General features: G+C 34.9%; 1 protein-coding gene across 1 annotated transcript in view; it reads right to left on the reverse strand.

Moving 5' to 3' along the window:
- Positions 1 to 13,229, reverse strand: part of LOC105033058 (probable LRR receptor-like serine/threonine-protein kinase At1g05700) — an 88,314-nt gene extending 75,085 nt beyond the window's left edge. Inside the window, 2 exon segments of the mRNA XM_073252741.1 lie at positions 9,941 to 10,188; positions 13,124 to 13,229. Coding sequence (XP_073108842.1) covers positions 9,941 to 10,188; positions 13,124 to 13,229 — 354 coding nt within the window.
- Positions 13,230 to 13,683: the final 454 nt, after the last annotated feature.

Consider the following 13,683-nt stretch of genomic DNA (forward strand, 5'->3'; position numbering starts at 1 on the left):
AACGACAACGTGAGTATAGAAAAAATTATTACAACGAATTTAGATGGAGTAGCCTGAATATAGAAGAAATGACAAGGATGACCGGCAGCTGATATATAGAAGTTGGTATCGTATATAGCCATCAGTTCCCTTTTATCCGTTGGTTGTTCTATTAGGCCAGTGGTTTGTCAAGATCAAAGATGTAGCCTCTATGGCATTATTGGGATAAATTATATCCTGCACTACATGCACCAATATGGCCATACACCTTACCAATTATCTCTTTTTGTTCATGTAGGCCAATCACCAAGATGCATGTATGATGAATGTGTTAGAACAAAGCTTATAAAATTTTAGATGTAATTTAAAAAAACTAACAAAGTTTTCTTTTCTCTTATAGTAGAAAAGTTACAGATGGCTTACTAAAGATCACAAAAAATAAATAAAAAGATGACAAATCTAAAAGCGTGCATAATACTAATCTAAGAGTATTTTCATCTCTCGTGTAGGAAAATTCAAAAAAAACTACCTCAAGATACGATCAGGATCCTCCACATACGAGCACGACAGTGAAGGAGGTTGATGGAGATACTTTGAGTATCCAATAAAATAGATAGGAATAGAAGAGAAGAAGATGTCCAAACAGAAAAAATTGGAAAGTAGAGAGAGAACTCTAGAGAAGAAAATATTTGTTTTGTTTTTCAAGCATACGGATTAGGTTTCAAGATTGTCCTTTTATAGCCATCCAAATTTGAATGTTTAGACTTTTACTAGCCCATTAAACCTTTAATTAGGAGCCCAATGTTTAGAAATTAAAAATGATAATTAAAAAATTAAAAGCACATTTAAACAGTCATTAAAATATTAATGGCAGCATCAACGTTGAAATGGTAAAATAAAAATTAAAGATAAGGATTCCAATTAGCCGGGTATTTAGCTCCCAGTGTGGATCAACATGTTAAAAATTTTTCTTCAACCACCTCAACATCCTAAGTAGTTTAGACAAACCTTTCTTATATATATATATATATATATATGGCTTTAAAGATCTTTCTACTTCTAATATGGAATTAAATGATCTCAACAAGAGTTGTCCAAAGAAAAATACTTGGAGGGAAAAATTTTGAGTATTCCATCTAGGATTCCCTCCAACAAAATGAGGCACATAAAAAATGAGATGGTGCAGTGGCTAGCATAGTGCACAGCCATGTTGGTACATCGGCGCTTGATATAATTTTTCATATAATTGGGCTATTACTTTCATCTTGGATGTTTGACTAGTTTTTCCTTATTTCATTTGTAAACCAAATAATGGATCAGTATGGCATGAACTCGTTGCTAAAATAACCCTGGGAGATAGAAGTGACCTAAAAAAAGAGAGCCGGACCAATTGGGATTCAACACTATGCAGGTCCGATCGCATAGAAGCCAGGGGCCTGCTCGAAATGTATCAACTATATATAGCAATTGATTATATATCTCATGTTTTTGGCCTGCCGAACAACCAAAAACATTTAGATCCACTTTTGTCGGAGTCTGAATTATCTTCTCTCCCGGCATCGTTTCAAGATTTTTTTAGTCTTGCTGGTTAGAGATCTTACATATCTAGGCAGCTTTTGACAGGTTGGTTCATTTGAAACTAGATATATAGGATGAACTTGGCTGATTTGTAATCATATCATTGTTAATGGAGGTAATCTCTGATGACCAGAGATCTTCTTGTGAATATCTCCTGATAAATAGGATTCTTTACATCACGGCTTTCGCACTGCAGAATCCTATACTACTATGGATAGCTAAGACATCATCTATCTCGAAGATGGACGTACAACTCTCCTTCATCTCTATGATGCACCATGCATCACACTGAAAAGTGCATGGATGTATCTCTAAGATAAATAATAGCCATCTATCTCCAAGATGTATGATGTGGTCGCTATCCATAATGGTATAGAACACTATGATGCAAAAGTCGCATGGTAAAAGATTCAAACTCTATGTTTATATGCCGGAAGGAATAGACTTCTTCAGTCACTTCTAAATTTGCTTCTTCTTCTTCTCTTTCCTTTTTTTTTTTTCTCTCTATTTTTTTTGATAAATTGGATGTTTTAAATTTAAATAAGAAAAGATACATCCATAGGAGTTTTTTAAAAAAGTATTCCAATATTAGACAGGAAAATCCTAAAAACATCATTTTGTATCTCAAGAATTGAAGCTACCAGGAAATGCATCCTTTACTGAAAACAAATTACCGTTATTAACTTTTAAAATCAAAGAAAGACATGGACACATAAAGTGACAGTGTAATTTGTTTACTCACTTGAAATAATTATTTTACCAGATACTTCAAGAAAGAAAAAGAAAAATAAATGAAGTGCAGGCCAGCGCAAAGCAAAAAAAAAAAAAAATCCTTCTCCTCGGAGAGAACATTTCTCAACGATTAGATAAAATCTTCTCTGTTTCCGTTGGTAGCTGGAAACCCTTCGGAGCTCGGGAAATATCAACTAACCTAAGGTCCGGTTCTCAAACGCAGAAGCTATCCCACGGCCTAGCGACCCATGCCCGGGCTCAGCAAAGAACTCCACCGTTCCTTGTTCTTTCCATGTGCTTGACTTGGATAATTTTGTGTCATTACTTTGAAATGATACATAGGTATTTAGTGATACCCACATCTAATTTTAAAAATAAATAAATAAATACCGCAGTAACGATGCTAACAGAAATTTTAATTATCTTTCGAGATAATTTCGAAACAAAGATTCTAGCAGGGCTAGACCTCTATGTCCCTTATTCTTATCTCTCCTTCCTCGTCTTCTCGGCCCTTTATGTTTCCATGAATTATATTTTGTGGATGACCCAAATCCTTTATGGTGCATGGTTGATTTGCACCGTAGAGTATTTTACGGTACCCGATGACTTCCACCAGCAATCAACAACAACGTGCTATGTCTGACACAGAAGTTATTTTATTGGTAGCCATCCATCTCTTAATGATGGCCATTGGTTATTACACAGCACTCTATGGTGCAAATAATGCACCATCGAGGATCCATGCCCCATGTAGACAAGAAAGCTATAACCATATATACTAGCATCATACGCTAAACCTTTGATCTCAATTGTTTATAAAGCTCATCAGCTTATGAAAAGAATGTGAAGATCCAACAGTTTTGCTCGAGAGATAAATCGAGAAGGATAAGATTTCACAAGCATTAAGACTGCAGTATATATATAACCATACCTGCTTGGCCATTAACAGCCCGAACTGCTGCTGCCGCTAAGAAACCTATTTGAATGAGGATTCCCATCGTCTCCATTGCTGAGTGGAGGTATCCTTCCATCGCAGTTATCCAAACCAAATGATTTATTTAATGTGTTTATTGTAGTCTAGCAGCACAACCTTAAGTATTATATACTAGCAGCTATAGCTACATGCTGTGCATATGTTAGAACCAATAGGAAATTCAGAGTTGCAAACAAGATTTGTTATTTTAGTACTATACCGAGCATACCATATCATATTATATCAATACCAAATTGATACGAAGACTCACGCTATATTGATATTTAGTACGCCTGATATCATAATAGAATGGTATCGATGTGGATTTGGTACTGAGATGATATTGAATCTTAGTTCCGTTCCAAGCGTTTACACCCAAAGGCTGAGTTTGAGAATTCCCAAAGAAGACATATGAAGGATATTTTAAGAAATTAAAAAAATGGAGCCACACACGTAGGAGCCTTGCCGATCGATGAAGGTAATTAGGAGAGTTTCAAATTCATAGAGAATATATTTACTTGAATTCCAATTTGTGTTTCTTCTAATGAAAATAAAAATTTATGTTCCAATCCAACTTCTCCGCTAAATTTTGTTTAAGCAATGTCATGCGTGACGTTGATATATGCATGTCTTCATACATGAAATAATGCATCAGCGCATGTATATAATTTCTTCCTTCATTTCAAGATCTCGCTCATCTTCTTGAGAGAATATGCCGGTCCACCAACCTAGCTGTTGCAGAGAGGCTAAGACCAAGTATGATCCTAAATCTAATTAAATTATTGGATGCAATTGTAATTTTTGGAAGCTGCATACATGGCACGCATCATACTCAGTGCATGCATCCAGCGGTAACTTGATATTGCATCCATCTTACAATAGAGGGATTGTTCGTATGCATGCAATTGCCTACGTGCATGCATACACAAATGCAGGACTCCTATGCTAATTATCACGAGAAACACCTCAAACATGGTATTTCCTTTTTCAGAAATTATTGTACAATTCAATTTAAAAAGTGAACTCCTTCATTGGTCTACCAACAAAAACTGAGAAAAAAATAGAGAAAAATTACTCCACTCCCAAAAACCTGAAAAATAATTAATAGAGGATTAAATGTGTACAGATGGGGTAAAGTATTTGGATATGAAGGCTCGCTCACCAATATGCAACCTTGACGGACTTATCCTATGTTTGATTAAGGTCATGAGAGAATGGATGGATGAGATTGAAAGGATAGATAGTCTCCATCCATCATTTATTTCAAAAAATTAAAGGCAAGATAAATGAAAAAGGAACGATTGTCTATCCACCATAATCTATCGATTTACATCTTCCCAAATCGAAATGATAGAAGGAAGAATGGATAGAAAATTGATGATCGAGTGAATTTTTGCATTGAAAAAATCACTTCCCATTAATTTTTTTGACAAAATTATAATATTTCTTCACTTTTTCATTCATATTATTTATATATATTATATATATATTATTAATCACATACTATTAGATTTTATTATTAATTATTTTAATTTTAGTATATAATTTTAATAATTATAATTAAATTATTAGAATTATCTTCTATTTCTCTATTTTTATTTACTATTTTTATTAACTATTTATATAATATTTATTAACCATTTAAATTAAATTATAAATTAATTAGTTATTTATATAATTAATTTATTAATATTTGATTTATAAAATTATTTATTAAATTAAATTAAATATTTATATAATTTTTTATATAATTATAGATTATAATGATTATTAGTTTATGCTTTATTTATTTTTTTAATATAAATAAGTGTTATAAATTGATAATAATAATATTTTTATTAAATGGTAGTCTAGTAGAAATATTATATAAATACCATCCATCATCCCTTTTATTTCTCCTATACTAAATAGAAGAAGAGATTATTTTCATCCATCCTTCTATATTTAATCAAATATATGAAAGGATAGATAGAAGATCCATCTTCCATCCATCCTCTTCTTTATCCATCATTCCTCTTCCATCCATCCTCTTCTTTATCCATCATTCCTCTTCTATCCATCCTTCCTTCAATCCATCTTTCATACCAAACATAGGGATAATTAGTATTTAGATATGAAACACTAAGCAATGATTTGATGGGCTGCAATTAGCTACTTGTTCACTAATCTCCAAAAGTTTGTTTATATCAGACATTCCACCCAAAAATGCTAGTATTCATTCCAAATTAGATTTGGTTCGAATCATGGATGAAAAAGATTCATTTGATCAAAGATTATTCTCTCCTGTTGCTCATTGATGCATCTCTCTTTCTACCTTCTTCGAAGCAGTATGAATTAAATCAATAGTGACTTAGATACTAAAGAGGGAGCCAACTACTGTTTGCTTGGTTGACTCAAAACTTAGATTTGCATCAGAAATAGAGGAATAAAAAATGTCAAAAACTACCAAAAAATATCAAAAAGAAGTAGCCAAATTAACTGGTGGAATCTTGAGGAGTGATATTTTAATACTTAAATCATTACAAGGTCAATGCCGTGAGGAGTGTACACAGAGTAGTGCTGCACCAAGATTCTTTAACGGAAAGAGTCCTGTCATCGATCACTATTTTATCCAAAGGAATGAAATGTTCTAAAACCTATCCCCTCAAAACAGTTTGCTATGTATTCGCCAAGCTGACGTGGTAACCAGCACCAAAGCGACTTTTACAATTCACTAAGAAAAAAAAAAAAAAGAAAGAAAGAAAGCGACGTTAGACAATAATTGAAAAAAAAATCTTGAGAAAATAACATGAGAATAAACTACTATATGGCCTGAAGTTTTCAAAAGAAAGCTCAATACAAAGATTACTGCACACAAAAATATCACACTAGAATCATGTTGTCAAGAAGTTGTTGAGATATCAAGACCCAAGAAGAGCACCAAGAAAGTTTCTTTTTTTCTTCTACTCTTCTTCTCTCTCTTCTTTTCCTCCGCTCCTTTTCTCTTTCTTCCTTCTCTTCAGTAGAACACCTGGATTTCACTATCGAAAATGATGCCAGAGTCTTCCTCCTGTAAGCAACATCCTACCCTTAACCAAGTCAAAAGGTTCTGTGTGGCAAGAAAATTCACTTTGTCAGCATTCTTCATGTCACGCCCCAAACCCCATACTTGGGTTGGGCACATGACATAGCTACAAATCCCCTAGAGTATAACTCTAGAGTATATGCAAAGCCTGATACATCTGAACCCAAAATATTTAATACTGAGAGTTAAACAGCTAAGGCAAACCATATATATTGCATTCCTACTGTGAGTTTACTGTGACCCCAAAATATATAGTTCAGAGACATCCAGTATTAGATACTGACTTAACTATTACTATACCTTTCACCAAAAGTTCAACTCAGTCCGATCTAGCTAAGTATTCTACGGCTCTGAAAAAATATAGAAATAACGGTACGAGCTAACAGCTCAGTAAGAATCTCCCAAGCACAAACATAAGTATGAAGAGATAGTAATTTATTAATAAATATACCCATTGAGAAACATTGGTTCAAATATTAACAATTAATAAGTGAGTATTTATATGCCCATCTCAGTAATAAGACCAGGGTATTCATCAAATTCCAAGATATAACATTTTAAATGTATACCATACTCCACCATCAACAACCTTAATATGCTTGTCATATATAACAGGATCAAAAAAATTTTAATTCAACTCGAATTTCATTTTAATTGCTATTATTCTGTTAACATCAATACCAAGTTATGATTTTCATTTATTATGTTGTTATGACGTGTAATGGGGTCCAGATCCGAATTTTTGGCATTTGGACCGTTCACGGTCATGCTCTATCCCATGACTTGCTATATTAAAATACCACATTTCTGTCCGTGACGAGGCCATACTGATAAAGGTATCACGTTTCTATCCATGGTAAGGCCATACTGATAGAAATACCACATTCCTACCCATGACGAGGCCATACTCATAAAAAAGAATATACCACGTACCTACCCATGGCGAGGCCATACTCATAAAAAGAAAATACCACGTATCTACCTGTGGCGAGGCCATACTGATGTAGTGACTAGTCCGGATGCCCCAATTTTAAATTATTACAAATTATAACTTTTATTTCATTAAAATTAGATTATAAATTATTTGTATATATGTATATTTTATTTATGAAATTGATCAGATTTGAGATCATACAGAATTAAAGCTTACAATATCATGCAAGCATACGATGTCCACAACTTCTAATATATGATGTCAAATATGTATAATCAATGTAAGAAGTTGTGATTAGAGATCCTTACCTCTAACAGATAGCAAAATTTTTTTGATGTTTCAACTTGGACTGCCATGCATCTAAAATATCCAATTAATCCTAAATCATCATTCAATACTGGAAAAATTTAGAAGTCACTCTCCTTTCTGACTCACATGATTATGACTTAATTTTCTTTGATTTCTAAAATCCCATCTATCATCTTATCCCTATCACAATAAACCATAACTAGTTAAGAGATTAAGGGACTTTACCTCAATTAGTAAGCTCAGAAGAGACTCCAAACCGATCTTCTCAAACCTCAAGATACTGTCCACCTATCAATAAATCTGACCTAAGTTAGAAACTAGGAAAGTAAATAAACCCAAGATTAATCTTTGCCTAAGATTAATCGTCAGTCCAAGAAAGATGTAGGGATAGATTAAAGAAGAACATAAGGTTGTAGAGAAAGTTTAAGAGGAAGATGGTAAAGAGGTTTTATCCATTTGTGAGAGAAAACACATAGACAACTAGATCTATGGCCAAAAGAGAAAAGAAAGGAGAGTTATCTCTCTCTCTTTGTGAAGAAAAGGATGGCCATACCATCCTCTATCTAGCTGCAACCTATGAGGAGGTTTATTCCTTCTTCCAAATAGAAAAATGTAGCAAGAAATAGAGAAGAAAATTAGTTTAGGGCTTACCTAAGTGGTGAAGGAAGGAGATATGGGCTGGCATCTAGTATGGAGGAAGAGGAGGAGAAGAGAAGAAGAAGAAGAAGAAGAAGAAGAAGAAGGAGAGAAGATGTGGAAGAGGGATGGCATGCTTAGAAGAGAGAGAGCAAGAGAAACAGGAGAAAAAGAGGGAGAAAGGAGGGAGGGCGACGGGCTGGTGTTTAAGGGATGCACGATGGGGGGCTTCTTTCGCATGGAACAGAGGATAAATCCTCTGTTCCACTCTTATCGCCATGGCCTTAATAGGTGGGGCAGCCCCATGGACCAGCTGGGTTGGGCCGGGCCGAGCCTTACATCCTCCCTTCAAATAAAATTTTGTCCTCAAAATTTACATAGCTAAGTTGACGAAAAGCTGAGGATATTTTTTCTTCATCTCATTCTCCAACTCCCAAGTCGCTTCCCTTTCTGTGTGATTACTCCATTAAACTTTGATGTAAGGAATAGTACGACATCTCAAAACTTATTCTTTCTCATCTACAATCTGAATTGGATACTCTTCATATGTTAAATCCTTATACAACTATAATGGCTCGTACTCTACCACATGGCTGGGATCTGATACATACTTCTTCAGCATTGATACATGAAGTATGTTATGTACACTAGAAAGAATGGATGGTAATGCTACTCTGTATGCCACTTCTCTAACCCTATCCAAAATTTCGAAAGGATCCACATATCTTGGACTGAGCTTGCCACGGATACCAAACTACATCAAACATTTGGTAGGAGATACTTTTAAGAATACATGGACCCCAACTTGGAATTTTAACTACCATCTTCTGTTGTTTGCATAACTTTTTTGTCTATCTTGAATTGTACTTTGCAACCTTTTCCTGATTAATTAAACTTTCTCTATAGTTTATTGCACTAGTTTAGGACCCAATAACCTTCTTTCACCAATATTATCCCAATAAATAGGAGATCTACACTTTCTATCATATAATGCTTCAAAAGGAGCCATCTAGATACTAGCCTGATAGTTTTTATTATATGCAAATTTCACTAAAGACAAATGACTATCCCAAGCACCTCCCAGATCTAAGACACAAACTCTTTACATATCTTTTAAAATCTGAATGGTTCTTTCAGATTGTCCATCAGTTTGCGGATGAAAGGTTATGCTAAAGTTTAATTTGGTACCTATGGCTTTATGGAGTCTTCTCCAAAATTGAGACACAAACCTGCTATCTCTATCCGATACTATAGAAACTGGAACTCCATGCAATCTTACAATCTACTCAATATACAAACTTACTAACTTCTCTAATAACATCCCAACTTTAAAAGGCAAGAAGTGAGCTGACTTCATCAGTCGATGAATGATCACCCATACAGCATTGTTACCTTTAGAGGTTCAAGATAGACCTGTCACAAAATCCATGATTATATGTTCCCATTTCTATTGAGGAATAGAAAGAGATTGCAAGGGTCCTGCAGGTCTCTAATGTTCAGTTTTTACTTATTGACATACTAAACATTAAGCTACATGCTGTGCAATGTCCTTCTTCATGCCATTCCATCAAAAATTTTCTCGTTGATCCCAATACATTTTGGTACATCTGAGATGCCTAGTATAAGCAGAACTATGGGCTTCTTCTAAAATTTCTTTCTTCAGTTCTGAATTCTTGGGGATACAGAGTCTATTGCCAAACCTTAAAGAGCCATCTTTATGAATTTGAAACATTACTTGAGCTCCAAATTCTACCAACATCTTGGTCTTCTGGAGTTCTGGATCTTCACTCTGAGAGGCTTTAATCTTTTCAATTAAAGCAGGTTCTACTATGAGGTTAGCAATTTGAGAGTTGGCATCATACCATCGTACTTCAATATTCAACCTTTCCAAATCTATCAAAATAGTCCTCTGTGAAGCAATTAAGGATGCCAATTCAGCTGATGATTTCCTACTCAAAGCATCCGCTACTACATTTGCCTTCCCTAGATAATAATTGATAGTAAGATCATAATCTTGTAACAACTCCAATCATCTTCTTTGCCTCAAATTCAATTCTTTTTGGATGAATATATACTTCAAACTCTTATGATCAGTATAAACCTCACAAGACTCTCCATATAAATAATGTCTCCATATTTTTAAAGCAAAAACTATAGCTGCTAATTCTAAATCATGAGTGGGATAATTTTGCTCGTAAGGTTTTAGCTATTTGAAGGCATAAGCTATTACCTTTCTATTCTGCATCAAGATACATCCTAGGCCCTTCCGAGAGGCATTGCTATAAATAGTAAAACCTCCCATTCTAGATGGAATAGTCTGGAGTTATCATCAATCTCTTCTTTAATTCTTGAAAGCTTTGCTCACACTCCTCTGTCCATTCAAATTTCATTCATTTTTGAGTCAGATGAGATAAAGGCATAGCAATGCGAGAGAATCCTTCAACAAATCTGTGGTAATAGCTAGCTAATCCCAAGAAACTACGTACCTCAGATATATTAGTGGGGCGACTCCATTCAACCACTGCTTCTATTTTTTTTGGATCAATAGAAATACCAATTATAGATATTACATGCCCAAGGAAGGCGACATTATCAAGCCAAAATTCATACATTAGAGCTTTGCATAAAATTTTTTTCTCTAAGAGTTTGCAACACTGTCCTTAAATGTTCCTCATGCTCTTGCATACTCCTTGAATAGATTAAGATATCATCAGTGAATACCACCACAAATTAGTCTAAATAAGGTTTGAATATTCTATTCATGAGGTCCATAAAGGCTGTAGGTGCGTTAGTCAATCTGAAAGACATAACCAAAAATTCATAATATCTATATCTTATTCTAAAAGCTATCTTAGATACATTACTAGCCTTAATCTTTAGTTAGTGATAGCCAGAACGAAGATCAATTTTTAAAAAAACTTGTGCTCTCTATAATTGATCAAACAGATCATCAATTCTTGGCAAAGGATATTTGTTCCTTGTTGTTACCTTATTTAACTCGCGATAATCCATGCAAAGTCAGAAGCTTCCATCCTTCTTCTTCACAAATAGTACAGGAGCACCCCAAGGAGACACGCTAGGCCAGATAAAGCCGTTATTCAATAATTCTTGTAATTATTCCTTTAACTCTTTTATAAGGAGTCTTACATATGGGACCAGTTCCTGGAATCAAATCAATAAAAAATTTAATTTCTCAATCTGAAGGTAACCCAGGAAGTTCCTAAAAAAAGACATAGTTTGTAAAGTAGAGACTAACTTTAATAAAAAAATTAATCCGTTACCTGTGAAGCTGAATTCTGACCGATCTAGAATATGGAAGATTACTATTTTCTTAAAACAATCTATAGTAGCAAGATATGCTGCTAGCTAATCCATATCTAGAATTATATCAAAATCCCTCATTTCCAACACTAACAAGTCAACCACTATTTCTTTATCTACAATACTCAAAGTGCAAGATTTGCAAATAGAATCTACTACAATAATGTCACCATTTGGTGTAGAGACTCCTAGATCAAACTCAAGTCGTGCAGGTAGAATTTCACTATTCCTTCTAATGAAATTAATAGATATAAAAGAATGTGTAGCATCAGGATCAAACAGAACATGAGCATAATTAGATAACACCCTGATCATACCTGTCAAGCATTCTCAAGTTTAGCTATAATTCTAATTGAATGAATTTCTATATTTGAGGCATACTTATTAAATATGATAGAAAAGAAGGTAGCACTAAATACTTGTTACCACAAAATTGAAAGCATTAACATCTTGTTGAGTGAGTGCATAAACTCTTCCTTGGGTCCTCGGCCTCTGCTGCTATCCTTCTTGCTATGATTTTGATTGAGAGGCTTGACTAGATAGGGATGCATGTGCAAGTTGATACTCTGATCGTACAATAAGCTCCCTTCTCTTAGGACATACATTTGCCTTATGGCTTGGTTGACCACAATTATAACATACCCCTGCAAGCCTTGTACAATTCCATAGAAAGTGAGGTCCTCCCCACCTATGGCATTGAAGAACAACGGAGGGCTGCCTTTTATCTCTTGAAATCATAGAGACTAGCCTTTTGTCCCTTGATTCAACCATCCTACTACTTTGGCCTTGAGGACTGCTAGGTCTAGTCCTCTTTTTTAACATTCTATCTCTTTTTACTTGAGTATCATTAAGTCCTTTCTCTACAACTAGTGCTTTGTTGAGCACCTCCTTGTATGTAGAGAGCTCAAAGTTGGATGCCTGCTGTTTAATTTGGGTTTTCAGTCCAATCCCAAATTTTCGAGCTCGATCTTTTTTCTTTTCTACTAATCCTGAAGCATAATTCACCAACTCTTCAAATTTGGCTGCATATTGAGCAATTAACATATTACCTTGTCTCAATTGGCAAAACTCCTCATACTTTGGATATAAAATACTATGGGGAAGGTACTTTTCATGGAAGGCTTCTCTAAAAACTTTTCAAGTGATATATGCAACATCTACACCCAATCTTTTCCTTTCTATCTTCCACTAACTATGAGCTTCTCCACACAACATGAAAGAGGTATAACAGATTTTCTCCTCTCCAGAACATTTCAACACCACAAAGATTTGCTCTATCTCACCCAACTAGCTTTTAGTCCCTAAAGGATTAGAGGCACCCTGAAAAGGTGGCGGGGCAAATTACTTAAATTCCTCCAAGCCAATACGATGTTCTTGTTGAACTTTGACATTTTTTTGCTGCTGGGGAGAAGACTGCCATTGATGCTGTGGTTGCCCCTGATGCCCTTGTTGTTGCATAAATTGTTACATCAACTGATTTTGTTGTTCCATCATCTTCCTTTAGTTCGTGCAGTAGTTTGCTATTGCACCACCCCTAAAAGTGTTTGAATCAATTGGGAGGAGCGAACTTGCTCTCTGAGGGCAATCCTATGTCCACCTTGCATTCTTGCCACTTGAGAGCTTCCAGCAAGGTTGTGATCCCCATGTTGGTGTATATTGCTTGCCAGTGCAAAAGGAACACTGATTTGCTGTTCAGCAGGCATCTAAGCATTAGAACCATTAGCAAACTATGCCGGCCTTCTCACACGTCCCCATCCACTACCATGAACCATCTTAGCCTACACTCACCAATATTTACATTCAAAATCATAACCAATCCTAGTTATTATTAGTCAAAAAGAATACACGATTTGCAATTATATGCTATATAATATACACACCCAACTAAGGGTTCACCTATCTATACTCATTTAAAGCTTACCTTTAAGAATCTTAAATCTAAGCTTTGATACTACCTCTGTCACGCCCCAAACCCCAAACTTGGGTTGGGCACATGACAAGGCCACAAATCTCCTAAAGTATAACTCTAGAGTATATGCAAGACCTGATACATCTGAACCCAAAATATTTAATACCAAGAGTTAAACAGCTAAGGCAAACCATATATATTGCATTCTTACTAAAAGTTTATAGTGATCCCAAAATATACAGTTCACA

The sequence above is a fragment of the Elaeis guineensis genome, chromosome 1, assembly GCF_000442705.2.
Source record: "Elaeis guineensis isolate ETL-2024a chromosome 1, EG11, whole genome shotgun sequence".
Taxonomy (NCBI): Eukaryota; Viridiplantae; Streptophyta; class Magnoliopsida; order Arecales; family Arecaceae; genus Elaeis; species Elaeis guineensis.